The sequence below is a fragment of the Rhinolophus hipposideros genome (assembly GCF_964194185.1).
Source record: "Rhinolophus hipposideros genome assembly, chromosome: 20".
Lineage (NCBI taxonomy): Eukaryota > Metazoa > Chordata > Mammalia > Chiroptera > Rhinolophidae > Rhinolophus > Rhinolophus hipposideros.
Window position 1 is genome coordinate 8,176,411 of NC_138066.1, and position 27,875 is coordinate 8,204,285.

The window sequence follows — 27,875 nt, forward strand, 5'->3', positions numbered from 1 at the left end:
TCTCTGTGGTTAGCCTGCAGTTGAAATCTCTCATGCCAAAAAGAGATTGTCAAAAGAGATTTTGGAATTAAGGCAATGCTAAGTCTCTTGGTAGCAAGACAAATGACTACAAATCCCGAGTACTGAGAATTTATTATGAGGTTCTTTTAATGACCCACTGAGAGACGCAACACCAAATATTAACATCAAGGAGATGTTACAAATAATTATGTGGTTTATGAGTTAAAAAATGACCATCTAAAAGGCAAAGATGTTTTTGATAGCTTTGAAAATATCAACCTTCATTTGCACAAGACAAGCTTCTCTTCCTAACTCTATGATTGCTCTAGCACATGGCAGTTGCAAACATTATGCAAAAGGAAAAGTGGGGATTAAAGAATGACAGTTGCTATAAAACAATCCAGCAACAGTTTTAGCTATTGATACTGTTACAGTTTAGAGATTAAAACCGGCAAGGATTCCATCCTCATTCAACTGTAGGCACACTAGCCAGAAGGATCAACATACATGCACACTGGGAAGGGGATTTTCAAAGTCCTGAAAATGAAGACTGAAACGACAATCTCATCCCACACCAGTCCCGTGTTAGTGCTGCTGTATTAGAACGGGTAACGGCAGCTTGGAAGGATAGTTACAGCCTAGGCGGTAGAGGTTCAACATTCATTTCAAATCCTAACTCACACGTATGACTTCTGGTTTCCTTTTCTCCAGCTCTCCCATTTCTTCCCCAAGGCAGAATCCTCTGCTCAATAAAGCACAGCCATGAGTTCAGATGCCGAGATGGCTATTTTTGGCGTAGCCGCCCCCTACCTTCGAAAATCGGAAAAAGAGAGGATTGAGGCCCAAAACAAGCCCTTTGATGCTAAAACATCAGTCTTTGTCGTGGAGCCCAAGGAATCCTACGTAAAGAGCACCATACAAAGCAAGGATGGAGGAAAAGTAACTGTAAAGACAGAAAGTGGAGCAGTAAGTAAAAACATAAGGAGAAAATACTCCCCCTTTTGTTGTTGTTGTTTTTTGTTTTGTTTTGTTTTTTGTTTGTTTGTTTTTTAGATTTTTATTGAGGAAGGGGAATAGGACTTTATTGGGGATCAGTGTGTACTTCCAGGACTTTTCTCCAAGTCAAGTTGGTGTCCTCTCAATCTTAGTTGTGGAGGGCGCAGCTCAGCTCCAGGTCCAGCCTCAGTTGCCAGTTGCAGGGGACACAGCCCACCATCCCTTGTGGGAGTCGAACAGGCAACCTTGTGGTTGAGAGCCCACTGGCCCATGTGGGAATTGAACCGGCAGCCTTCGGAGTTAGGAGCATGGAGCTCCAACCGCTTGAATCACCGGGCCGGCCCTCCCCCCTTTTTTTATCTCTTCACTTAGAGCTGAAGCCTTATCTATTGCTGATACAAGCACCCTTCTAGTCCATTTATGGACACCAGATTTAGAAAGCAAAAGAATTCTCAGTAGTAACCTCATTTCTCACCTTCCCAGCTGCCCACAGGACTTTAGCCCACTAGTATCAGCCTGCACCATTTCCCCTTCAATTCCCCACTTCCCAGTCTAACTCCCCACACCTGGGGAGATCAAAGCTAACTTCTCCTATCAGAAGTACTATTTACTGAGTTAAATAATGTATTAATATCTTCCATTACTTCCCCCCAAATACAAGTTTCTTGAAATGAATGGCAAGGACAAATTTTAAAAATAACCTTTTCAAACAAGAGTGAAAGGACGTAATCGGGTAAACCGGGGACAGAAGAAAAAAATCTTTTTAAAAAGGTAGTGTCCTAGCTCGTCATAGGAAACAGATTTGCTTAACACCAACTTCTGAAATGAATCTATTTTCATGACTTTATTTAAAGGAGACTGTCTGCAAGTGTAGTTTTATAACCCAAACCAACAGGCAAACAGAAACCCTACCTCCAACCGTTAATACAAACTGGTCTCTAACTTTACTTGCCAGACTCTAACTGTCAAAGATGACCAAGTCTACCCCATGAACCCTCCGAAATACGACAAGATCGAGGACATGGCCATGATGACCCACCTCCACGAGCCCGCGGTGCTGTACAACCTCAAAGAGCGTTACGCAGCCTGGATGATCTACGTGAGTGCCCTTCCAACCTCTCTTTGTTCCATTTAAAGAGTGAAAACAAGATCCTCATGTTGCATTGTCTGATTTTCTCAGACCTACTCGGGCCTCTTCTGTGTCACCGTCAACCCCTACAAGTGGCTGCCGGTGTACAACCCCGAGGTGGTGTCTGCCTACCGAGGCAAAAAGCGCCAGGAGGCCCCGCCCCACATCTTCTCCATCTCTGACAACGCCTATCAGTCCATGCTGACTGGTAAGTGAATGACGCAGCTATTTCCAAAAATGTGGCAATAGACTCTTGAATGAACGAACAGACTTTGTCTGGGCCTTGATGATCATAATACACTGCAGCCACGTGGGGCTTCAGTGTTTTCAAAGAACTTTCAGAGCCGCACTGTCATAGATGCTTCCCAGCAGCCATCTCCATTTTGTAGATGAATAAAGTAAAGCTGAGTTCACTGACCTGCCCAAGCAAACCTAGCTAGTCACCGGAAGCCTCGTTGAAACAATTAACAGAACTCTGTAAACATATCTGTTACTTTCCCATATTTTTTACTTTCTGTTTGGGATAGAAAAAAAGTTCAAATGGATTAATTTTAAATATCCGCATCCACAGCAATCAAGGAAAACAGTTACCAGCTTTAGCTGGAAAGCTTTGTAAAGCCTTATCTTGAAATGACACAGCTGATATTGCCAGCTTTTGGGGTAGAACAAGGGTAAAAAAAAAAAGAGAGAGAGAGAAAGAAAGAAAGAGCTATGACTTTTCCCAAAGATGCCTCTTTCTCTGAAAATATATTTCTTAATTTTTTCAAAGTCTGTTATTACTGCCTTATCAAAGTATAAAAAGCTTTGATATGCATTATAGGCCCAAACTCAGTATTAAAACCTTTTATCTTCACACACCAAATGTATTGCTTTTGGAAATATTCTAAATTCCTGAGTTTCCCGTTGGTCCGTGGGATTTTGGAAACTGAGAGTGTTTTGTTGCTTTCTGTTTTTTGTGTCTGTTTTGTTGCACTTGTTTTTTAAATTGTCCTCTAAAGGAGAAGAAAGAAGAAAAAGGAATAAAATAGGAATCTTTTATTACAAATAGGCCAGTAGTTCTATATGGATTTCATGCCAGTAAACTGTTCTTTGGTTGTGAACAGAAGCTAACCACCTTCCAAAAAGTATCCAAATGCTGGCTCACTTCAGAGGTTTTAATACTCAGCAGCTGCATTTACACTGCCTCCGCCCCTACCAAGGTCCCCACCCCAGCAGCTTTAGAACTGCTCCAAATTCAAGATTGCTTATGACTTCCAAACATGATTTTCATATAAAACCAGGCAAAACTGTGATATTGGACCCGGTTGATGTTAGTTTGGCATTGCCAGAAGAGACTAGAACATTATTATCTATGCTCTCACTAGATGTGGTGTGATCTTCATGATTTTTCTTCTATTGGAAAAAGAAATCAATCTGAATATGTTCCAAAATCTGTATCTACTTCCCTGAATAGAACTTTAAAGTTCTCTAAAATCTGTATCTACATCTAAATAACATGCAGATTTGTACCCATTTCTCTGAATAATTTATAAATTTGAGAATTCTCAAAAATCTATAATCTATCAATATAAAATTAGAGCTTTCACAAATCAGAAAATTGGTGTAAATCCAATACATTGATTATATAACCAGTGACAATTTTTGTTTTTATTATTTAAAAATGTATATAAAGTAAAAAGGAAAACCAAAGTAAATGCTTTTTATAAAGCATTTTTGGATCCTTCAGCAGAAGAATTCTCTTAAATCCTGAGTATTTTTATAGAAGAAGTATCCATCATGAACTTGATATGCCTGTGAGTCTCAGTTACGATCATTAGTCTATATGGTTCTCTCTGAAAGACTTGATGAATCCACTAGATAAGTAATGGATAACTAGCCAGACAAAATTTGAGAATGCATAAACTCATCGTCATGGAAACATACAGGATATCTTTTCCTTGATTGGGTGGGATTTTTCCCTTTTTGTGTGAGATAGTAGTTATTTGTGACCTAAGAATAATTTTAGAATAATTCTACTATCAGCTCTGAAGCTAGTTGTACTAATGTGGGATTGTGCTTGTTCATAATAAAAATGAAGTGAATCTGGAAAAAAAATTCCTTCAAAAAAAGGTGAATAAGCACAAACATTTACAATTCCAGATCTCTTCCTTATTTAGTATCACCAGCATCAAATTATTGATATCAAGGACTAGGAGTACAGTAGCAGAAAAATATATATATTGGAAGTCCAAAGACCTGAATATCTTTGACCTTAACGAGCTGTGTAATTATGAGAAAAGTTACTTATTCCTCTTCGGGTCTTAGCTTCTTTATCTTTGAAAACTTCAAAATTCTATGATTCTTTTTTGGGGGGTGTTTTTAATTAAATTTATTGGGGTGACATTGGTTAATAAATTTATATAGGTTTCAAGTATCCAATTCTATAATGAACCTGTATATTGCATTGTGTGTTCACCATCCAAAGTCAAATCTTCCATCATCATATATTTGACCCACTTTATCCTCTCCTACCTCCCCCTACCCTCCTCTATGATTCTTTTACAGATGAAATTATACAATGCCTGGGATTTTCTCTAAAATACTACAGTGAGATGGATGGGGGTATAGATTATATAAAATTGACCAAATGAGAATAACTGCTGAAGCTGTATGATGGGTACATGAGGGTTCTTTAATTATTGTCTCTATTTTTATGTATGCTTGAAATTTTTCATAACAAAAGTTAAAAATTAATAAAGCACAAAAAATAGATAATTCTTTTCCTCTCATTTTCACAAATTTTACTCCCAAAGGTAAGTGCTATTTGGGGGCTCAATACAAAAACAAAACCATAGGGAACATCTTCAAAATGTTAAAAAAAAAATGGCTGTGTTTGATCTGAACTGACTCAAAAATTGATTCAAAACTGATTCATATTGACTGTGGGGATTTTTTTGTTGTTGTTTGTTTCTTTTTTTAACTGATGGTCTTGATTTTTCTTTCACAGATCGAGAGAACCAGTCCATCCTGATCACGTATGTGGTTTGTTTCTTCTTCTCTCATTTGTGGTGATTGTCTTAGATGTTGGCAATGTGAGCTGCAGTTCTGATCTCTTCTCTGGTTTCTGTTTGACAGTGGAGAATCTGGGGCAGGGAAGACTGTGAACACCAAGCGTGTCATCCAGTACTTTGCAACAATTGCAGTCACTGGAGAGAAAAAGAAGGAGGAAATGAGCAAAATGAAGGTGAGTCTGACAGCAGAGTCAGCATCAAGACTGCCAGGGCTCTCAGGAAGTCTGGAGTCCCAGATGTGAGGACGGCTCTTGCCTTTGCAGGGGACTCTGGAAGATCAGATCATCAGCGCCAACCCCCTCCTGGAGGCCTTTGGCAACGCCAAGACTGTGAGGAATGACAACTCCTCTCGCTTTGTAAGTCTCAGTCACAGAGGGGTTTTCTCTGCCCTTAAATGCCAGAGTACCCATGTCTGAATTATCATTTCAATTGCATCACTGTGTGCTTCAACCTTTAAATACAAAATAATTTTTCTCTTTCCAAGGGTAAATTCATTAGAATCCACTTTGGTACTACAGGGAAGCTGGCTTCTGCAGATATTGAAACATGTGAGTAATAGGACCAATGAAAATCAAAACAGAGACACGTGATTTCATTGGCAGGGATATTTTGCAACAGTTGGTATGCATTGAGCCTGCTGCCAGTGTTGCCTGTGAGCCAATGCCACAGCTCATTCTGGAATTCCTGCCTCAGAAGCAACTATGACATTTTTTTCTAGGACACACACTAGGGCTATTTATGCATTCCTACAAGTTACCTGTAGGTTTACAATACATCTCTGTGATTTGCTCTTGATCTGAGCTTTGGGAGGTGTTTGCAAGGAAGCCCCTGACACAGTCTGAGGTGATCTGAGGAAGGAAGGGATGTTAACGATAAATTATAACACAGAGGCCACGGAGCACCCACAGGAAAAGTTTATTTTTTCTAGAGTAGGTATGCTTCAGTCGCTTTAGTCTTTGTTCTTAGATGGTGAGAACCTTGGGCAGTTGCCACATGTATTTGGAATTCATATATGTAGCACCAAGAGGATTCATCACCAAATTCAAACCTCAATGGAGCCTCTGTAATGTCCCCAATTGTAGCAGAGACACTAACGTTCATTTAATATCTTAGCAGCATGAATATTTTTTCTAACTCAATATTTCCCTTTCCTTCCAGATCTTCTAGAAAAGTCTAGAGTTACTTTCCAGCTAAAGGCAGAAAGAAGTTACCATATTTTTTATCAGATTACTTCCAATAAGAAGCCAGAACTGATTGGTAAGAAAGATCTTAAATTCACAGATGAAAGATAATATTTTTATTAACAACTTCTGATGTAAAACATATCCCCTGAATTCGGTGTACCCAGAAATGCTCCTGATCACCACCAACCCATACGACTTTGCCTTCATCAGTCAAGGGGAGATCACAGTCCCCAGCATTGATGACCAAGAAGAGCTGATGGCCACTGATGTAAGTCACACACACACACACACACACACACACACACACACTCACACACACACACTTTTTAAAAAATCCATTATGTATGGGAGTGACAATAGCAACCCGCTGTAAGTGTGGTTACCTTAGGATAAAAATATAAATCCTCCTAAATAAGTTAGTCTCTTCTGCCCTAACCTTTGTCCTGTCATTTCTCATGGCAGAGCGCCATTGACATCCTGGGCTTTACTCCTGAAGAGAAAATGTCCATCTACAAGCTCACAGGGGCAGTGATGCATTATGGGAACATGAAGTTCAAGCAAAAGCAGCGTGAGGAGCAAGCTGAGCCAGATGGCACCGAAGGTACCAAATGAAGCTCCATCTGGATTTGAATTAGAGAATATGGCGAGAAAAAAAGTCTATTCTAAACTCACGTGCCCTTTGTAGCTGGACTTCTGAAGTGCTTATACACATTTATACACATTACATGTTTTTCTCATCCCCTTTCCTTCACATCTCCATGTCTCCATCATTTCTATCCAGCCCAAATATGTTCAAATGAACCCTAATCGCCACTTTTAAGGAGATACATAAAAAAAATACAACCCGGGGCCAGATCATTAGAGAGAGAAGGAGATGGAACAGTGCTCCTGCTTTACCTTGGCAATGGCGGGCAGCTATACAAGATAACTTGGCCTGGTGGCCTAGTTCAGCACTACCGAGTGGCTGGTAATACAGGATCTGCCCAAACATAGCTGGGGGTGAAGAACGTCCCTAGATATCTGTGTACATGTGTGTGTTGTCTATATTTAAGCCTGTAGACAGTCTAGGCAGCAAATAAGATGAAAAAGGAATTGAGAAAGAAGAATCATATACTCTATGTATAGAAACCTGCAACGTAGGTATAGGACCTACCACGGAAGCTAAAGTTATCTGCTCCTTGAAGCCCTTCCTGCCCTTCTCCTCTACATTTTTCAGCAGTTACTTTTGTACCTGACATATGGCATTTATATTATAGTCACCGACAGGATTTTAGAAAGGGACTCTGTAGTGAAATTTAATTCCCGCATTTTCAGATAAAGAAACTGATCCAAGAAGGTGAAATTGGGAGGTGTAAAACTGAGATAAAGATGCAAATATTCTGACTTTTACGTGTCCCTACCAGTGAATACTAAGATTTATTTATCTTATACTTCCAATGACACCTAAGGTGTTTTAAGAGCAGGGACTATGGCTTGTACCTTACATAAAGTATTTCTTTTTTTTATTAGTTTCAGGTGTACAAAACAACATAATGATTAGACATAAAGTATTTCCATAAACAGTGAATGTGTTTATTGTTGATGAATTTCTCAAAAACAACCTGCAATAAATCACCGAAGGCCAGTATAACTGATTGACCATTTATTAGCAAGTACATCCTCGAATGTACAGAGAGTGATCATCTGATCTTCTATAGAATTATTTAAAGGTTTTATTTAAATAATAAAAAAATGGATTGGAGAAAAATGGCAAGATTAGGTTAAAAAGTATATCCACCCTTAAATAACATTTCTTGAATTGTGTCTCTGCAGTTGCTGATAAGGCAGCCTACCTCCAGAATCTGAACTCCTCTGACCTGCTCAAAGCTGTCTGCTACCCCAGGGTCAAGGTCGGCAATGAGTATGTCACCAAAGGCCAGACTGTACAGCAGGTAAATTCATGACATCAGTGAATCATACACATCCCAGCCCTGTAATAATGCCAACAAACATTACTCCTTTAATAATGCCTTAGTAACACCAAAAACATTACCCTGTCCATGAAGGTGTACAATACAATGGGCGCTCTGGCCAAAGCCGTCTATGAGAAGATGTTCCTGTGGATGGTCACCCGTATCAACCAGCAGCTGGACACCAAGCAGCCCCGGCAGTACTTCATCGGGGTCTTGGACATCGCTGGCTTTGAGATCTTTGATGTGAGATATCTTCATATTAATAAAAAGTGGGAGGAAGGAAGGTAACTTGGACTTTGATATACTAGGTATTATCATTAGTTGTTTAAATTTGTGGTTTCTACATTGCTTTCTCCAGCAATGCACCTAGAGTTATCTCCAAAATATCTGGGAGGTAACAGAATGTAGTAGTAGTAATAATAATAATAATAATAATAATAATAATAATAATAATAACAGCTAAGATTTATTGAGAATTGGGTGTATTTCCGGCATTACATGAAGCACTTCAGAATGTTACTTTATTTAATCTTCAAAACAACTCATGAAGGAGTAATTGATATTATTGCTAATTACATGTGGAGAAACTGAGGTCAGGAAAATCAAAACACTTGCTGAAGATTCTACGACCATATAAGGCAAAGCCAGGGCAGGAACCAAGATCTGGGCATTTGGTCCATACACAAGGCATCGCCCATAGAGAAGAAAGGGCCTAAAGGTAGAAATATAGAGACAGTTCGTAGTCTTTCTCTTCCAGGTTCACGTGACACGTACCATTTCCCCTCTGGGGCATCAGCTTCATCATCTATAAAATGAGGATGTAAATTTTTACAAAGACTCTTCCAGATCTTGAATTGTTACACTACATCAGGTCTCTGCTTTCACATACCTCACAAGGACGATTTGCCAAATTTTTGATATGCATAGAAGATAAATTAGATAAGCTTTCCTTAATAATGTGACAGCCAAAAGTGAAAATGTGAACTTTATCTTGAATTAGAGAGTGGGGTAGTAAAAGAAGTGAGGTTGTCCAATAAATTACTTTCACCCTTAAATCTGAACCATAACTCAAAGGATCATGATTGTACTTTTAATGTATATTACTGTCCATGCAATCTTAGAGGTGGAAGGAGGTAGATTCTACCAGACTCCTGGTGTGATTGACATCTATGCCTTTAAATAATGCCCAGAATTCATGAAAAGGGTTCATGTCAAAAACAATCATTTTTTTCCATGGAATTTTTGAAGGAAATAAAATTAGTCTAAATTTTATTTCATTAGCTATCTTCCACATTTTTTCAATAAAATATGTTTTTCAGTAATGAATTTTGCTGCTATAAAAATCCATTTAACGTTGAAATTTTTGTTTTGTCCAGTTCAACAGCCTGGAGCAGCTGTGTATTAACTTCACCAACGAGAAACTGCAACAGTTCTTCAACCACCACATGTTCGTGCTGGAGCAGGAGGAGTACAAGAAGGAAGGCATCGAGTGGACGTTCATTGACTTCGGGATGGACCTGGCTGCCTGCATCGAGCTCATCGAGAAGGTCTGTTTGACTTCTCAAGAAAGGCTGGACTGGAAGGATAACTTTTCCAAGTGTCTTAAGCAACTCTAGGAAGTATGACTTTAATCTTCAATAGATTGATTTCAGAACAAATTAGAAAATTACCATTTAGAAACAGTTTTCTCTTTTCAATTTTTACATCAGAGGGATCAGAATGTTTGGTTTCATTTTGTTCTAAAACAGTTTTGTTCAACGCTGATTCCAATCCAATTTTAAAGCTGCACAGAAGGCTTTATTGAGCTGATCTGCTTCATGAGAGGAACTATCTCATTGGTTCTAAATCTGTCTCCATTAGGATACAAGATATCAGCAATAGAAATAAGTCTCTTTTCTCTAAATAAAAATGAATACACAGGTAACACAGCTAGGGCTTATATGAAAGGTGATCTGTTTGGAAGTCAAGAAGTCAAGTTGCTTATGCTTCTTAATCTATCTTTAAGGAGATTAAATACACAGACTGTCTTAAATAAGGTTTGAGTTTTTATACTGTTTAATTATTGCCTATAAAGTAAACATTGAAGTCAGCAAGTCCTTTTCATAGCAAAATAAAACTTTGACAATAGATTAATTCACTCAGTAGGAAAAACAGTGTGATAAATACAAACCTTTTTAACAGATCACCCCCCACATGCTGTGCTGACATCTGGAGTTTATATCCAGCTACTCTTTTAATGAAAATGATGCTGTGGTTTGAATATGAGAAGGAATGGTGGAAAAGTCATTCTAGTGATAGCACTAGAGCGTGACCCTGTTTTACTGTATAAATACATTTAATTGGGGAATGATCATTGATCCAATGACAGCTCATATATATATATATATATATATATGATATATATATATCTTTTGAGAGAAAATAGGTTGACACCAATGTCTCTTTTCTGAATTCAGCCAATGGGCATCTTCTCCATCCTGGAAGAGGAGTGTATGTTCCCCAAGGCCACAGACACCTCCTTCAAGAACAAGCTGTACGACCAGCACCTAGGCAAGTCCAACAACTTCCAGAAGCCCAAGGTAGTCAAAGGCAAGGCTGAGGCCCACTTCTCGCTGGTGCATTACGCGGGCACCGTGGATTACAACATCGCGGGCTGGCTTGACAAGAACAAGGACCCCCTGAACGATACCGTGGTCGGGCTGTACCAGAAGTCTTCAATGAAGACTCTGGCCAGTCTCTTTTCCACATATTCTAGTTCTGAAGCAGGTACTTTCTGTACCCTTAATCTAACTTAAACCTATTCCCACAAAATATTCACACACCATTCTAGCCTCTGGGATTCTACTTTAATTGATGGGTTTTCTTTTTACCTCAGATGGTAGTACAAAGAAAGCTGCTAAGAAGAAGGGCTCTTCTTTCCAGACTGTGTCAGCTCTTTTCAGGGTAAAGTACAAATTTAATTCGAGAAACCTGTTCAGTTTCTATGAATTATCATAATTATTAGATTCAGAATAAATTAGGACAGAATGGAATGCTAATAGGAATCACTTCAAATACTCAATCTTGTCAGGGTATAGCTAAAGCAATACTTGTCCTGTAGGGTCAGACGCTTTACCCATTATTCCTTATTATGACCATCTAATGCATTCAGGAATGTCAAAATGTCCTTAGAAGCTTTCTTATTATATAATAAGGCTTGTTTTTAAGGAAGCATAGCTGACCCCCCAAACTATCCCTGTGGAAGGTCATATCTTTATTCTGCTAATGTTGCCCTTTGAGAATGTTCCCGAATTCCTCTTTGACAATGAGCCTGAGATACACCCTTTAGGACATCCTCCCATCAAAACACGTCTTTGTCCTCTAAAGTGGATTTAATTTTTAGGTATAAAAAGCACCTAAAGCCAAGGCTAGTGATTCAGATGAATGATTAAGTTAAAAAAAAATCTCTTGAGATTAAAAGAACAATAATAACTTTACTACAAATACTGTGATTTTCTTAAGTGGCTAAGAACTGGCTCTTCTAAAGAGGAGTATACTAAATGTACGGCCTGATGACTGCTTTGTCCGAATTTAAATGGCTAAGTCTCATTCCTTTTCAAACTAAAATGCAGCTATAACCTATGACCGAAACAGGAACAATGCCCTGTTCTTTTTCTTTCTCACTAGCAATCTGCATTCAAATACTCAATAGTATTCTTGTGAATCACCCAACAGATTCTTGTGACATCAACTTATCCTTGTACATACTTTCAAGATGAAAAATTCATTACTTATTTTGTTTATTTCCTAATGGTTAACTGAGATGTGAGGGTGGGGGAGAAACCAACTCTGCCTTCTCAAAGAGTATACCTAAGAAACACTGAGAACTGTTTATATGTGAGTTTTCTCTGGTTGAGTAAAACATCATCATCTGTCATAACCAATTACTCTATTTCTGGAATAACTCCCCCTATATGCTTCAAGCTGTGGATCATTCTCAGGTACCCAAGGTTATATGGTCTCATGATTTTAGACTCAAAAAAACACAAAAACCATACAAAACAAGAGGTTACAGTTCCCAGAGAATAATAAACTCAAGGGAGGAATGACAAAAGTTGGAACAATTGCTAACCTAGGTTACCCCTGTAAACCACTGCTGTGAAAAGCATTAGCACTGAGAGAGAGACAAAAGAGACCTTAGAGATAAACTCAATTATTTTCAGATGAGGCTCAGAGAGACAAAAGGGGTTTCATAGAGTCAAGCAATTCCTTACTGGCAGAACAAGGGCACAGTCCTTTGTCTTCTGTTTCCCAGTCGAGAACACGTCTGGGCTACTGAATTTTCAGTTTGTTTATAGGACAGATCCTAAATGTTACAAAGTATTACCTTAGACGGCTGCATTTCTTCTCAGTATTTTGGCCTTTTGGTTATTTGGCAGGCTAGAACTCTTGAGACCTTTAAAATACGGTGCAATTGAAGCCCTACAGACATATCTAGTAGTTAAGAATGTTCATCGGTTCATTCCATATAATTACCAAAAAGAAATCTGAAACAGAACTTTCTCACCGAGTCTCTTCTATCTGGTTTTCAAGGAGAATTTAAATAAACTGATGAGCAACCTGAGGAGCACACACCCTCACTTTGTACGGTGCCTCATTCCCAACGAAACCAAAACTCCTGGTAAGACAGAAATAATCATGAAATAATCAGACAGGCACAAGTTTGAAAATTCAGTGCCCCATAGGAAGTCCTCTGGTATGTTTTTAGGGTCCATGGAGCATCAACTTGTCCTGCACCAGCTGAGGTGCAACGGTGTGCTGGAAGGCATCCGTATCTGCAGGAAGGGCTTCCCCAGCAGAATTCTTTATGGGGACTTTAAACAAAGGTCAGTCTCTCCTTGTAGTTCACTGAATGCTGTGAAAATGCATCACCTTAACTGTTGTTTTCTGTTCATCATAGTTCATGGATCCTGCTTAGTAAATATTGCAAAATTAAGAGGCCAAATAACAGTCTCATGGCAGGCCATAATAACCAGTTAGAAGCAGTGGCACTTCTTAAAAATAGGAAGGAGGCATGCATGAGACAGTGGGAAAGTCACACTGTTTTACTATCTGAGCTTACAGGACAGTTGGTGTTTTTTTTTAATTTTACTTTTTCTCTGAGACTTTTATTGATCTTTCTTTTGGGTGTCACTTGATTTTCATACATGATCACACATTCCTAATCTTTCTTTCTTTGACTGAACAGATACAAAGTTCTAAATGCAAGTGCTATCCCAGAGGGACAGTTCATTGACAGCAAGAAGGCTTCTGAGAAACTTCTAGGGTCTATCGACATTGACCACACCCAATATAAATTTGGACATACCAAGGTATAACTGTTATTTATTTACACCTGATTCAAGTACCTTCTGTCTTCTCTGCGTCTCCTGCAGTATGGGGATGATTTGTGACTCTCCCTTTCTCCAGGTTTTCTTCAAAGCTGGCCTCCTGGGTCTTCTGGAAGAAATGAGAGATGACAAGTTGGCCCAGATTATAACAAGAACTCAAGCCGTCTGTAGGGGATTCCTAATGAGGGTAGAATATCAGAAGATGTTGCAAAGGAGGTAACAACCTTGCAAGACATCAAGACTGTGAGGTCCCTTGGGGACTGTCAGTCAGCCTTCCTTGTTCATTAACGTTCATTTTGTGGCCAAGACGTGCTTTACACCCACTTCAGAACTCACTCCTGCAACACATCAGCTTTTGCTTACACTTGGATTCCCTCCAACACTTCTCTTCTCCCTCCAATGTCTCTCTTACAGCTTCTCACATACAGCTGCAGGAATAACTTCAGTAAGCACTATTTTCAGCACGCCATATCTCAGTTTGGGGATTCCCATAGTCTCCCATGTCAAATCCAAGTTACCTTGCGTGACTGTCCAAGTTCTCTCTATCCCCCACCTCATCTGTCATTTCCAACCACATAGCTTTTTCCAGCCAGGCTAAATTATCTGCTTATCTCCTATTTTCAGGTTTGTACAAGCTCTCTCTCCTCATCCTAATTTATTTATTTATGAATTCAGAACTTCCACTCCTCCTTTCTCTAATTAACCTCAGCCAGCTCTATCTACACGGCACTACTGCATTTCCTGTCCTTACACACACACATTTTGCATTTATTTTCTTTATTAAGTACTTATTTAGGTCTGCATTATAAGTATTCCCAAGTCTTTTGCATGTGTCTATGATTTGTGTCGTGGTATCTGCCTTCTCAGAGTTTTATGGTTCTTATAAATTGGACCTATAAAAATATAATTTCCATTTCAGCAAGCCTGAAGAGACATACACATTGCTACAAAGCAATCAAATCTTGCTGTCTATTGGTACAGTTTGCTGAAGGGATATCTTTTATTACTATTTTACAATTTTATTTCAATGAAACAAATTTTGGAGCTCAGTCCATGCTAACTCCCCTGTAGATATTAAAAATCTAACTGAGCAGGTAAGAATGAGGCATTTGAAAGAATTTGAGAAAAAGCCAGTATATTCTCTGAAGAAGCTAACAAAAGAACTTTACACGATGCGTAATTCGCTGGTGAGTAAAATAAGAGGAGAGGCTTCAAGGAATACATGACAAATCATAAGCTCAATTTAGGTGGGCAATTCAGAAAGCAACCTCTACCATTTCACAGTTCACAGCCGTATGCCGATAGCCAAGCAGCACAATCAATTTACAAGTGCCACGTCCATTCTCAAATCACTAATGTTGTGATATCTCAATGGTCTTAGAATGTACATGACGCTCAGCCATGTAAAGCATTCCCCTTCAAAAGTCCACTTCTTTGTTAGTTTGATAGGGACTTAAGAACCCAGAATTGTCCAGTATGAGCAGCACACATTAGTAAAGTGTTTATACTGAGGATATATGAGTATAAAGGTAAGGGCACATGTGCATGCATGCGTGTGTGTGTGTGTGTGTGTGCGTGTGTGTGTGCCCTGCATCTAACATACACAGAATTTGACATGTCATTTATATCCATATGTGGGAGGTCATTAAGAGGGGAGTTTGTGTAATAGAAAAACAAAACCAATAACATTGTCTCTAATGTTAGATCAATCTACACTGATATTTTAATGCCATTTCAGAGAAGCCATTTTCTGCATCCAGTATAATATACGTGCATTCATGAACGTCAAGCACTGGCCCTGGATGAAGCTCTTTTTCAAGATCAAGCCGCTGCTGAAGAGCGCAGAGACCGAGAAGGAGATGGCCAACATGAAGGAAGAGTTTCAGAAAACCAAAGAAGAACTTGCCAAGTCAGAGGCAAAAAGAAAGGAACTGGAGGAAAAAATGGTCACTCTCTTGAAAGACAAAAATGACCTGCAACTCCAGGTTCAGTCTGTGAGTACTCTGTATTCTGAATATACCATGTTACTGAATACAGTTTTTCTGGAATTCATACATACGTTGGATTTACAAATGGCCTTTTCTTGAAAAAGAAAATCTCAAGTTCTTTCTTTCTTTTTTTTTTTTTTTTTTTTTTGGAATTTCACTTAATCTTCAATATTCTCATGAAGGCACAATTACTTCCAAATTACAAATGGAAAAGGGAAGATCGAATCACAACTTGAACATGAAGGAGGCAGTTGATAGACAAGTCCCCAAATCTCATTGTGTCCATTTGCCTTTCCTGCTACATCCCAGTCTTAAAATATAGTCCTATTTTCTGAATGCAAATGTATGAGCTAGTATTTAAATTCAAGACCGTTATTATCTCCTTTCCCCAGCCCCTGAGATTTAGCTCAGAAAATTTATTTGTGGTACTTGAACTGAACTACCAGGGTATATGGTAAATAAATGCCCTGTATGATTCTTTCTTTGACACAGATTCAGAGTTCTTAAGTCCTCTATTTATTGGTTCAGGAAGGAGTTGTAATCAGAGTGGGGGGTAGGTTTGGCACCTGCATTCTGGCCAAACACAACGTCCCATTTCCTTGGTCCAACACACCCAAAAATGTCATGAAGAAACCTGTAAAAAAGGATAGTTTCCCTAAAATGTTGAAGCTATTTTCAACTTTTCCTTATGATAACTTTACTTATACTTTGGGAAAGTTACGTTTTCCCAAAATCATAGGATCACACTTCTTCATCTTAACCTCTTTCATAGGTATTATCACTAGTTTATTGAGTGCATTCACTGTTTAAAAGACATGCAAAGGAACCTGGGAAGTCCCCACTATCATCCATTTAAGCATTCAAAAATTTAACATATGAACAAGAGAAGCACTGAGATATTCAAGAAATTCCCCAGGCAAGAATAATCTAATAAATTAGTGGCTGAACTGATTTTTATGTGAGTCCTTTAGTCACTTATAAAAATGTTATTGAATTATATGGTTTCTCAAAATCACATATTCTTATATATTCTAAAATTTGTTTTAAGACTAATAGGTAATTAGTAAAACGGAAATGAAAATTACAGACAATTATAGCTCTGTTATGGACTATGAGGAAGCTTTGACGGTATTAAATCAATGCTGCATGGAAACGTACTCATAGGCGTACTTTTTATTTTCTTTTTCTTTTCTGTTTTAAATTTAATCTAGTAACTAGTTGCTTGAGGTGAGTAGGGAATGCTCAAAAACCAAATTAACCAATTTAACTAAGTCATGATCTTTGAATATTACAGCTGAAATGCTCTTAGCAATCATTTATTCCAACCCCTTTAATTATATATGAGATAATTGGACATAAGGGGAATAAAGCAATAAAGGTCATACATATGGCAAATTTGGGACAAGAAACCAGGCTTCCTTTGGTTCCTCCACTCTTCCACGCACTGCTTTTTAAAAGTCAATTGCTCCAACCCAATCATTTTGCAGACTGATTTGCTTCTAAAGCTATAGTCGCACTTGTAATGAGCTGCATTTCCCCAGGCCGTATAATAATATCCAATTAAGTTTAATTTATATTCATACTGAAAATTCATCAATATTCAGTGAACATTACTATTTTATACAAAGAACCAGTTCAAATTAAATAACAAATTCTCTAAATATCTCACTGAATCTCCCCACAGGAAGCAGATGCTTTAGCTGATGCAGAAGAAAGGTGTGAGCAACTGATTAAAACCAAAATCCAGCTCGAGGCCAAGATCAAAGAGGTGAATGAGAGAGCTGAGGATGAGGAAGAGGTCAATGCTGAGCTGACGGCCAAGAAGAGGAAACTGGAGGACGAATGTTCAGAACTGAAGAAAGACATCGATGACCTTGAGCTGACACTGGCCAAGGTTGAAAAGGAGAAACATGCCACAGAAAATAAGGTCTGAATCATATTCTGCTTTACGAAAATAGAAGTTCTACCATCCAGTAAGCTGCTTTATAGTACAGACAATCCCTTCTTTAACCTTCTAGGTGAAAAACCTCACAGAAGAGATGGCAAGCCTGGATGAGATCATAGCTAAGCTGACCAGGGAGAAGAAGGCCCTCCAGGAGGCCCACCAGCAGACCCTGGATGATCTGCAGGCAGAAGAGGACAAAGTCAACACCCTGACCAAAGCTAAAACCAAGCTGGAGCAGCAAGTGGATGATGTAAGTGTATTTTTAATAACCATTTGGAAAAAATTTTAATACACTTTCAGTTTTTAACACATTTTACATTCTTATTAGCTTGAAGGGTCTCTAGAACAAGAAAAGAAACTTCGAATGGATCTAGAAAGAGCAAAGAGGAAACTAGAGGGTGACCTAAAATTGGTCCACGAATCCACAATGGATGTAGAAAATGACAAACAGCAACTTGATGAAAAGCTTAAAAAGTAGGAACTAAAGAAAAAAAAATTCTATGTGACATCATCTTTCAATTCATATGGGTACTAATGTCTTGTTCTTCTGTATAAAGGAAAGAATTTGAAATCAGCAATCTTCTAAGCAAAGTTGAGGATGAGCAAGCAGTAGGAATTCAACTACAGAAGAAGATCAAAGAGTTGCAGGTGAGTCATCTGACCTCCATTTTTTTATGCACCCTAGAGTAACCTGAAATTGAGATGAGTTTATGTTAATGTGCTTTTCACCACTCCTAGGCCCGCATTGAGGAGCTGGAGGAGGAAATCGAGGCCGAGCGGGCCTCTCGGGCCAAAGCAGAGAAACAGCGCTCTGACCTCTCCCGGGAACTGGAGGAGATCAGCGAGCGGCTGGAAGAAGCTGGCGGGGCAACTTCAGTCCAAATCGAGATGATCAAGAAGAGGGAGGCTGAGTTCCAGAAAATGCGCAGGGACCTGGAAGAGGCCACCCTGCAGCACGAAGCCACCGCGGCCACCCTGAGGAAGAAGCAGGCGGACAGCGTAGCTGAGCTCGGGGAGCAGATAGACAACCTGCAGAGGGTCAAGCAGAAGCTGGAGAAGGAGAAGAGTGAGATGAAGATGGAGATCGATGACCTTAGCAGTAACGCAGAGGCCATTGCTAAGGCCAAGGTACCCAATTCCGTTTCTAAATGAGGTCCATTGTTCTCTGTCATTAAACATTGTTTGCAGGCAGTTTATAACACTAATCTATTGTTTTCTATTCTAATATACTCCATTCTGTTTCATTGTTTTCAACACTGGCTCTGACCAACTAAGATTATTTCAAAATCCACTTTAAAGGGGTGTCAGTCTTATTTGGATAAATGGATGGGCTCCAACAGTGACCTCTTTAGGGACGTCATGCACTCACCAGGCTTGAATCCCAGCATGTCCCATAGAGTTGGTGCCATAACTTTCTACTCACACAACATCAATTTAGTCAATCTAAAATTATTTTAAGAATCAAGCCTTACCTTTTTTTACTGCATACAATGTCTCATCCTTCATTGCCACATGTCTCATAGGGAAACCTTGAAAAGATGTGCCGCACTCTAGAAGATCAACTTAGTGAACTTAAGACAAAGGAAGAAGAGCAGCAGCGGCTGATCAACGACCTGACGTCTCAGAGAGCGCGCCTGCAGACGGAAGCAGGTGAAGGCCTTGCTCTGAGTCCTGAAACTTTGTACCAGATAAAAGCAATTCCAGGGGTTCTTCATAAATAGCAACACTCTCGTTTTAGAGGATAAACAAACTATCCGAATGTGCTAAGCAGGTCAAAAAGAAAAAGAAAATAAGCAAGAATCAGCAAGCAAATTTACTTGTTATACTCCTATGGCAATTCTGCTCTTTAATCTCCAAATCTACCTTGTTCTATAATATTTAGAAGTATATATTTGATATTATACAAATACATATAAATATAAAAGCTTTAGGCTAATTTTTTAAGGTCATTAACAAAGTCCTTTACTTCTGGTATTCTTAGGTGAATATTCCCGACATTTAGATGAGAAAGATGCTTTAGTCTCTCAGCTTTCAAGGAGTAAACAAGCATCTACTCAGCAGATTGAGGAGCTGAAACGTCAGCTAGAAGAAGAAACTAAAGTGAGTTTTACCAAATACCTTCTTGGCTAATCAAATCTAAACATGTCCACTTAGGTTTTACTTCAGGTGTGTAAATTAAATATCACTGAATAAATGAACTTAAGTCACTGAACTGGTCCTTCCGCAGGCCAAGAACGCCCTGGCCCATGCCCTGCAGTCCTCCCGCCACGACTGTGACCTGCTGCGGGAACAGTATGAGGAGGAGCAGGAAGGTAAAGCCGAGCTGCAGAGGGCACTGTCCAAGGCCAACAGCGAGGTTGCCCAGTGGAGGACCAAATACGAGACAGACGCCATCCAGCGCACAGAGGAGCTGGAGGAGGCCAAGTACGTACTGTGAACTCTGGGGGAGGAACATGACATGGTTTCTGAGCTGCCCACTCTGTGATGGTGTTGGTAACAATAATAGAAGCTAACACTGAGTGCCTACTATGTGTCAAGTACTATATATACTTGTACATTAGTTCATTTAGCTTTCATACCAACATTATTTTCGTATTATTGTTCTTATCCCTATTTACAAATGAGGAAATTGAGGCTGTGAGAGATTAACGAACTAACCCAAGGGCATATGATTAAAAACATGGGACAGCTGGGATTAGAACCAGACATTCTGACTCCAGAGCCCACCTTAAGTATTGCAGTATAAAGAGATGGCTTTTAAAACTCATGTTAGAGGCCATCAAACAATACGTAACATCCAGGATTGGTCGAAAACAAGTAAAGCCTTAGCCTGTATACAGACTAAAGGGGACCTTCAAATAGATCTTCTCGGGCCTCAGAGCTAAAGACTGTTCTGTACCTTAAGGATGTATAGTTGGTACACAATTAGGAATGAAGAATGTAGGTAATTCAGAAGGGAAAAAAACCAGCCTGTTTTTGCTTAAACTGCATGAATTGTCCTGATTTACCCATCATTTTCTTTCTCTGGTGAGACTGTCCAAATATACATGCTTAGAAGAAACTGGCTATTTTCCCTTGAGAAAAAATACATACAATGAAGTGGAAAGTCTGCAAAAGCAAATGTATATGCTCAATAGATTTTTGTTCCATAAAATACCTCGTTAGCCTCGAATCCGTTTTGAAATGAGATGAGATATATAAATCAATCAATTAAATTGTTCTGGCCACACATTCTCCCCAATCATACTCAATCAGAAGTTTTAAAGATTCTGAATTACTTATACAGTGAGACACAAATAATGGAACACTAACAACAGCGGCCTCTAAGAATTCAGTAGCATACCAAGGATCTGAATCCAGTTGTTCACCACTTTGAACCTTTTCATACAGAAAGCAGTTCTGGCTACCAGTTTTGAAAACCATGTTACTTGCCATTATGGAAACAGGACTGTGAAGGGGATGAAGAAGGTGATCGTTTGCCCCTGTCCTTGACCACTCTCATCAACGGCCTGGCTAACTTTTCAGGAGGAAGCTGGCCCAGCGGTTGCAAGATGCAGAGGAACATGTAGAAGCCGTGAATGCCAAGTGTGCCTCCCTGGAGAAGACCAAGCAGCGGCTCCAGAATGAAGTGGAGGACCTCATGCTTGATGTGGAGAGAACAAACGCTGCCTGTGCAGCTCTTGATAAGAAGCAAAGGAACTTTGACAAGGTAGCCCAGCCTACTTAAACTTTATCATTGTTTTACTTAGTCTCCCTTTCTCCTCGCTTCAGCTGATGATTTACTGTTTTTCAGGTCCTAGCAGATTGGAAACAGAAGTATGAGGAAACTCAGGCTGAACTTGAGGCCTCCCAGAAGGAGGCCCGATCTCTCAGCACTGAGCTGTTCAAGGTGAAGAACGCCTACGAGGAATCTCTGGATCACCTTGAAACACTAAAGAGAGAAAATAAGAACTTACAGCGTGAGTCCTCTTGAACTTTCCTGCCCCACATGGCACTGGCTGCACCTTCCCATGTTGCCATCAGCTGACCACTTCTCCCTTGTCTGTTCACTCACAGAGGAGATTTTTGACCTCACTGACCAGATTGCTGAGGGTGGGAAGCAAATCCATGAATTGGAGAAAATAAAGAAGCAATTGGACCAAGAGAAATGTGACATTCAGACTGCCTTAGAGGAAGCAGAGGTACATGTTATTAGGTAGTGGGGCAGAAAAATCAAAGACAAACATCAGTGAAACACTGAAAGTAGGCAATGATACCGTAAAATAGATATATTATTACAGAGCTACTGAGAAGTTGAACTCGTATAACCTTTAGGAAGGGCAATTTGGCAACAGTAATCAAAAGCCTTAAAAATGTAAATACTATGACCCATCAATTTTTCTAAGTAACAATCCTGACAAAATAATCTTAAATGGAAGTAAAGCTTTTAAGCACAAAGATGTCCAATACAAGAACAAGATTAAAAAAATTATAGAACACCCACAGGATGCAGTTTTATTTTTTTTATTATTATTTTTTATTAAATTTATTGGGGTGACAATTGTTAGTAAATTTACATAGATTTCAGGTGTACAATTCTGTATTACATCATCTATAAATCCCATTGTGTGTTCACCACCCAGAGTCAGTTCTCCTTCCATCACCATATATTTGATCCCCCTTACCCTCATCTTCCACCCCTTTACCCTCTGGTAACCACTAAATTATTGTCTGTGTCTATGAGTTTTTCTTTCTCATTTGTTTGTCTTGTTCCTTTGTTGTTTTTGGTTTATATACCACATATCAGTGAAATCATAGGGTTCTCTGCTTTTTCTGTCTGACTTATTTCGCTTAGCATTATACTCTCAAGATCCACAGGATGCAGTTTTATACAGAGATTAAATATAATTAGTATGGGGAAATATTTATGGTAGACAATAATTTTTAAAGCAACATACACATTTGAATAAACAATATAACTGTATTATGTATAAATATACATAAGTAGGAAAAAGACTAGGCAAAAATGGTTATCTTTGAGTGGGGGGCATAACAAAGTTTTTTCTTTGCTTTTATATATCACCCCATGTTCTACAGTGAACATGTATTATGAAATCAGAAAAAATGTATCTTTTAAAACTGAAACTTTCTACAACAGGACTTAGAATATCACATATGAACATTTTAATGTATAAAAAAGGTTAAGAGTTCATGTGTACTACACATAAGTTTAATCATGTAATTTTTGTTAGTACTTATATGAATAATATTTGCATAGCACTTTACAAAGCACCTTTATTATAGAGCTGCCCTATATAATTCATGACTAAATAAACAAAAGAATGATTTACCTAGCAGACTCCGGGAACCATTGCATTGTTCTTTGCAAAATTACATAAACTAGTATTAATAAAAGTTTGGCTCACAAGGGAATGTAGTCTAAAGATTCAAGTTGTTTTCCATTATTAATTGATCACTGTGTCGTTAAGGCATCTCTTGAACATGAAGAGGGAAAGATCCTGCGCATCCAGCTGGAGCTGAACCAAGTCAAGTCTGAGATTGACAGGAAAATTGCTGAAAAGGATGAGGAAATTGACCAACTGAAAAGAAACCACGTTCGAGTTGTGGACTCCATGCAGAGCATGCTGGATGCTGAGATCAGGAGCAGGAATGATGCCATCAGGATCAAGAAGAAGATGGAAGGAGACCTGAATGAAATGGAAATCCAGCTGAACCACGCCAACCGCATGGCTACTGAGGCCCTGAGGAACTACAGAAACACCCAAGGGATCCTGAAGGTAAATGAGTCCACATTTAACCATTTGGATAAGTCAGGTAAGCTACCTGTTTTCCATTCCTCAAAACCATCCATGAAACCACCCTTTTAAAAAAAAAAAAAAATTATACAGCTCATAGTATGGAGGTAGCTAAATTAAATGCACATAGAACATAATATTTTTAAAGAGATGTTATATGAAAGAACAAACAGAGCCCAAACTAAGGTATGATATGAGAGGAACTGTAAGACTGGCACCAACAGGCGTTGAGTTTGAGTCTTAGTTTTGACACTTACTAGCTGCCTGATTTTAGGTGGGTTATTTAACCTCTTAGAATCTCTGTTTCTTCCTCTACAAAATAAGAATGAAACTACCCACCCTCATAGGGTTATTGTGAGGATCAAATGAGACCACGATGTCAAGTCCTGGGCAGAGCAAATGGTAAATGCTCCATAAATAATAGCCATTAGTGACTCACACATGAAAAAATAACCAGTTAATGGAATAAACAGAAGAATCTGTCTCCTGATAATTCTTTCTTACCTGAGCTGGTGACATCACCATTTTCGTGATCTTTCAAATGACAGGCCTGTCATTTCCTGTTCTGGCACCAGTACATTCTTCCAGTTCATCTCCAGAGATGTTCATATCCTCTTAAGAGTGTCTAAGGCCGTTTTTCTTATTTAACAGGATACCCAGCTCCACCTGGATGACGCCCTCCGGTGCCAGGAGGACCTGAAGGAGCAGCTGGCCATGGTGGAGCGCAGAGCCAACCTGATGCAAGCCGAGGTGGAGGAGCTGCGGGCATCTCTGGAGCAGACGGAGAGGGGCAGGAAGATCGCAGAGCAGGAGCTCCTGGATGCCAGTGAGCGCGTCCAGCTCCTGCACACCCAGGTGAGACCCTCACATCAAATAAATGCTGGTGTATTATTAAGTGATGAATCAGAATTATAATGTAAAAGTACTCCATTTTTATAAATATATGTGTCTGAAAACGATGGGGGATATGTTCTAAAATATTAATTGCAATTATCTTGAGATGTGGGGTTAAAAGTGGTTTTATGTCTGTGTTCCTATTTGTCTTTTTTAGATTTTCGACCCTTTTCCCCCCAAAAAAGAGGGTATTATCTTTTTGTTTAAAAACAAGGTTTGGTTGTTTATTTTTCAAACCATCATGTGGACCAAACCTGAATAAAGATATCTGTAGACTCCAGAATCTGAAAAGGTTTCATGCAGTGTTTCCCATGAGGGGCTCTTCGGCATTTAGCCCTTTGTATTTACTGACCCAATGCTTTGCAGGACATTTCGCACCCCTGACTTGCCCAAATATTAAAAGCAGTTGCATTCCCTCGTCACTTTGACAATGAAACATATCCATCCCCACACATTTCCAAATACCCACTGGGGCAGTAGTGCTTCGCTCTGAGGACCACTGGGTTGACATTTTAAGAAAATGCTTCCATATGACTTTCAGCATTCTGAACTAAGGGGCCAAAGCATGAAAGTTCACAGAGAATAAATTCCTTCTCATTGAGAAACTCCCAGTGCCAGGCACTCACAAAAAGAATCTACTCTTTTCTAATATTTCCAACCTTTTAAGGATAGAATACTAGTGGTGTCCAGTTGAAATATAATTGAAAGAGCAATTAATTAATATAGGCATTCTTAAACCTCAGAAGTCACTATGCATAAATTAGATGGAATTTGGGGCAATTGGTGGGGAAGAGGGGTTCCAACATTGCAAATAATGATTTTATACTACAAAATATTTAAAGTTTAGTGAAATGTTCCCCTTAGTCTCTTGCATGAGCCAGATATTTGTAAAACCTCAAGAGGGCAAACTGTAAATGTTACAAATTTCCACTATTTTTAACAGAACACCAGCCTGATCAACACCAAGAAGAAGCTGGAGACAGACATTTCCCAAATCCAGGGAGAGATGGAGGACATTGTCCAGGAAGCTCGCAACGCGGAAGAGAAAGCCAAGAAGGCCATCACTGACGTGAGCACGATGAGCACTTGTTTTACTGATACAGGTACGCTACCCTCCATTACCACGTTTCCTTATTATCTTGAGTTCTTTGCTAATTAGGCGGCCATGATGGCTGAGGAGCTGAAGAAGGAGCAGGACACCAGCGCCCACCTGGAGCGGATGAAGAAGAACCTGGAGCAGACGGTGAAGGATCTGCAGCACCGTCTGGATGAGGCTGAGCAGCTGGCCCTGAAGGGCGGGAAGAAGCAGATCCAGAAACTGGAGGCCAGGGTGGGTGTCTCAATCTCTCTGACTCTGAGAGGGGAAAAGGGGCACTCTCTCTGCCTTTCTCTCTTCCTGCGTATCAGCTCCCATCTTTGTCCTGGGGCTGAGGACATCCATCCAGTATCTTCCAGTAGATCCTGAGCTAATTAATATCCTCCAAGACTGACTCTATAAGTAAGTATCTTTCTTGGATGCAGGTACGTGAGCTTGAAGGAGAAGTTGAAAATGAACAGAAACGTAATGCGGATGCTGTTAAAGGTTTGCGGAAACATGAGAGAAGAATAAAGGAACTCACCTACCAGGTAAGGAAACAGCTTTCTAGACTATCCAGACTTCCTGCCCAGTGGGAAAACCTGGTGATGATTTATGTGGCACTCACAAAGACACATGAACTTGACACATACAAGGGGCAAATGACATAGATGCTGAGCACACACCTACACTAGGCTTGGAAAACTCAGACAGGCCTTTAGATAATAGCGTAAGAGAGGAACAAATACAGGTTTTAAAGCCAGATAAACTAGGTATGAGCCCTGATTTGGCCTCTCTTATTTTTTGAACTGGGGTAAGTTACTTAACACTCTGAACCTTAGTTTCATCACCTATAAAATAAAATAACAACATCTACTCTCCATGGTAGGAAGATAAGGGTTAGAGAAGCTGTGTATAATTACCTAATACAGTGCCTGCACACAGTGGATACAGAACAAGAGTGGTGACTGTTATTACTAGGAAGGAAGCCTCAGAATTGACCAAGTTTACCTCAGGCCCACTGCCGTCATACCAAAGGGACTTATTTTACCACCTCTACTAGGCTTATTTCATTGGGTTGAATGCAGATCATTTTTTCCAACTTTCAGACTGAGGAAGACCGCAAAAATGTTCTCAGGCTGCAGGACTTGGTGGACAAACTACAGGCAAAGGTGAAATCGTACAAGAGACAAGCTGAGGAGGCTGTAAGTATCTTTATGCCTTTGGGGGAAGAAGAAAACTTCTTTGGGGGTAGAAAATGGATAAAGAAAATATGTTAATGAGAAAGAAGGAGACAAAGTAAGCATAGACAACTCACATTTTGAGATGATTTTATAAATACAAATTTACCTCCAAATCCTAATTACAGAATAAGACTTCAAGAGAAGACATTTTTATTATTGCACAATTTGTAAAGATTGGGGGGGGGCGGAGAAAGAAAATTCTACATAACACACCTTACTTGATAGCTGCAAAGAAGATACAGTAGAAACTCTAAATAACACCATGATAAATATTATTTTCCCTCTAGAAATGCACAAACTCAAGTGTTTTCAAAAGCCAAATATAATTATTTCACCCCAACTGATTTATTCGCTCACTACCAATATCATCATTGGGGATCATCTCTCCACTTATGCCATAGCAAATAAGGACATGTTTGTTAGAAGATTCTCCAGCTTTACTTTCCCTAGTATGTTCCTCATTCTTCCAGGTACAATGTAGTAGGCAGGAAGTAAGTAGGAAGTAAAGAAAGGAAAAAAGAGAGAGAGGTACGAATGGTAATAAGTTCAACCAATGAGGCCTACTTTCTTCCTAGCCCCACGTTTTCCCTTCTCTGTATACCAGAGTTAAAATATATGGCAAAAAAATTTAAAGTGGGATTTCCCCAAAGTTATAATTTGACCTTACATTTTCTCGCTAAACTTTGTAAGGGAGGGTACCTCGGTCTCTGCCTCCACTCCATACATCAAAAATGGATTTCAAGTATATATAGATTTGATATCATAAGGTTGTTCCTTCCATTTTGAAATGGTTTCTCTCATTCTTTAAAGTAAAAAATGTAATTAAACTTGTAAGTTCTGTGCAGATTTGAAGTCAGATATGGTAAACTGACCATAACAAGGAAATATGTGAGTTGAAAAAACAATCCTGTTTGGTGACAAGTGCAAGGAGTACCATAAAATCTAATTCTCGCATTTTTATCTCTATTCTTAGGAGGAACAATCCAACACTAATCTCACGAAATTCCGCAAGCTCCAGCACGAGTTGGAAGAGGCTGAGGAACGGGCTGACATCGCCGAGTCCCAGGTCAACAAGCTGCGGGCGAAGAGCCGTGAGGTTCACACAAAATTCAGTGCAGAGTGAACACATTTGCCCGATGCTGCCAAGTGGCTGAAGAAATGCACAAAATGTGCTATTTTTGGTCACTTGCTTTATGATGTTTACTTTTCTCTTACTGTTGAATAAAAACTACAGTAAACTTCTAAATTCAACCA

General features: G+C 39.3%; 1 protein-coding gene across 1 annotated transcript; it reads left to right on the top strand.

Moving 5' to 3' along the window:
• Positions 1 to 762: 762 nt before the first annotated feature.
• Positions 763 to 27,744, top strand: LOC308488406 (myosin-8-like; the record flags this gene model as incomplete). Its single annotated transcript, XM_081028077.1, has 38 exons — positions 763 to 966; positions 1,952 to 2,095; positions 2,177 to 2,333; positions 5,112 to 5,139; positions 5,240 to 5,348; positions 5,439 to 5,531; positions 5,660 to 5,723; positions 6,334 to 6,432; positions 6,524 to 6,627; positions 6,822 to 6,960; positions 8,172 to 8,290; positions 8,405 to 8,554; positions 9,688 to 9,858; positions 10,768 to 11,077; positions 11,187 to 11,254; positions 12,884 to 12,971; positions 13,059 to 13,176; positions 13,539 to 13,662; positions 13,760 to 13,896; positions 15,419 to 15,674; positions 17,353 to 17,595; positions 17,687 to 17,863; positions 17,942 to 18,087; positions 18,171 to 18,261; positions 18,352 to 18,741; positions 19,137 to 19,263; positions 19,595 to 19,713; positions 19,841 to 20,037; positions 21,139 to 21,322; positions 21,407 to 21,572; positions 21,670 to 21,794; positions 23,082 to 23,390; positions 24,060 to 24,263; positions 25,246 to 25,371; positions 25,462 to 25,632; positions 25,824 to 25,928; positions 26,487 to 26,582; positions 27,595 to 27,744. The coding sequence occupies 38 exons, from the start codon at positions 763 to 765 to the stop codon at positions 27,742 to 27,744; spliced, it is 5,808 nt and encodes a 1,935-aa protein (XP_080884203.1).
• Between the last annotated feature and the right edge of the window lie 131 nt (positions 27,745 to 27,875).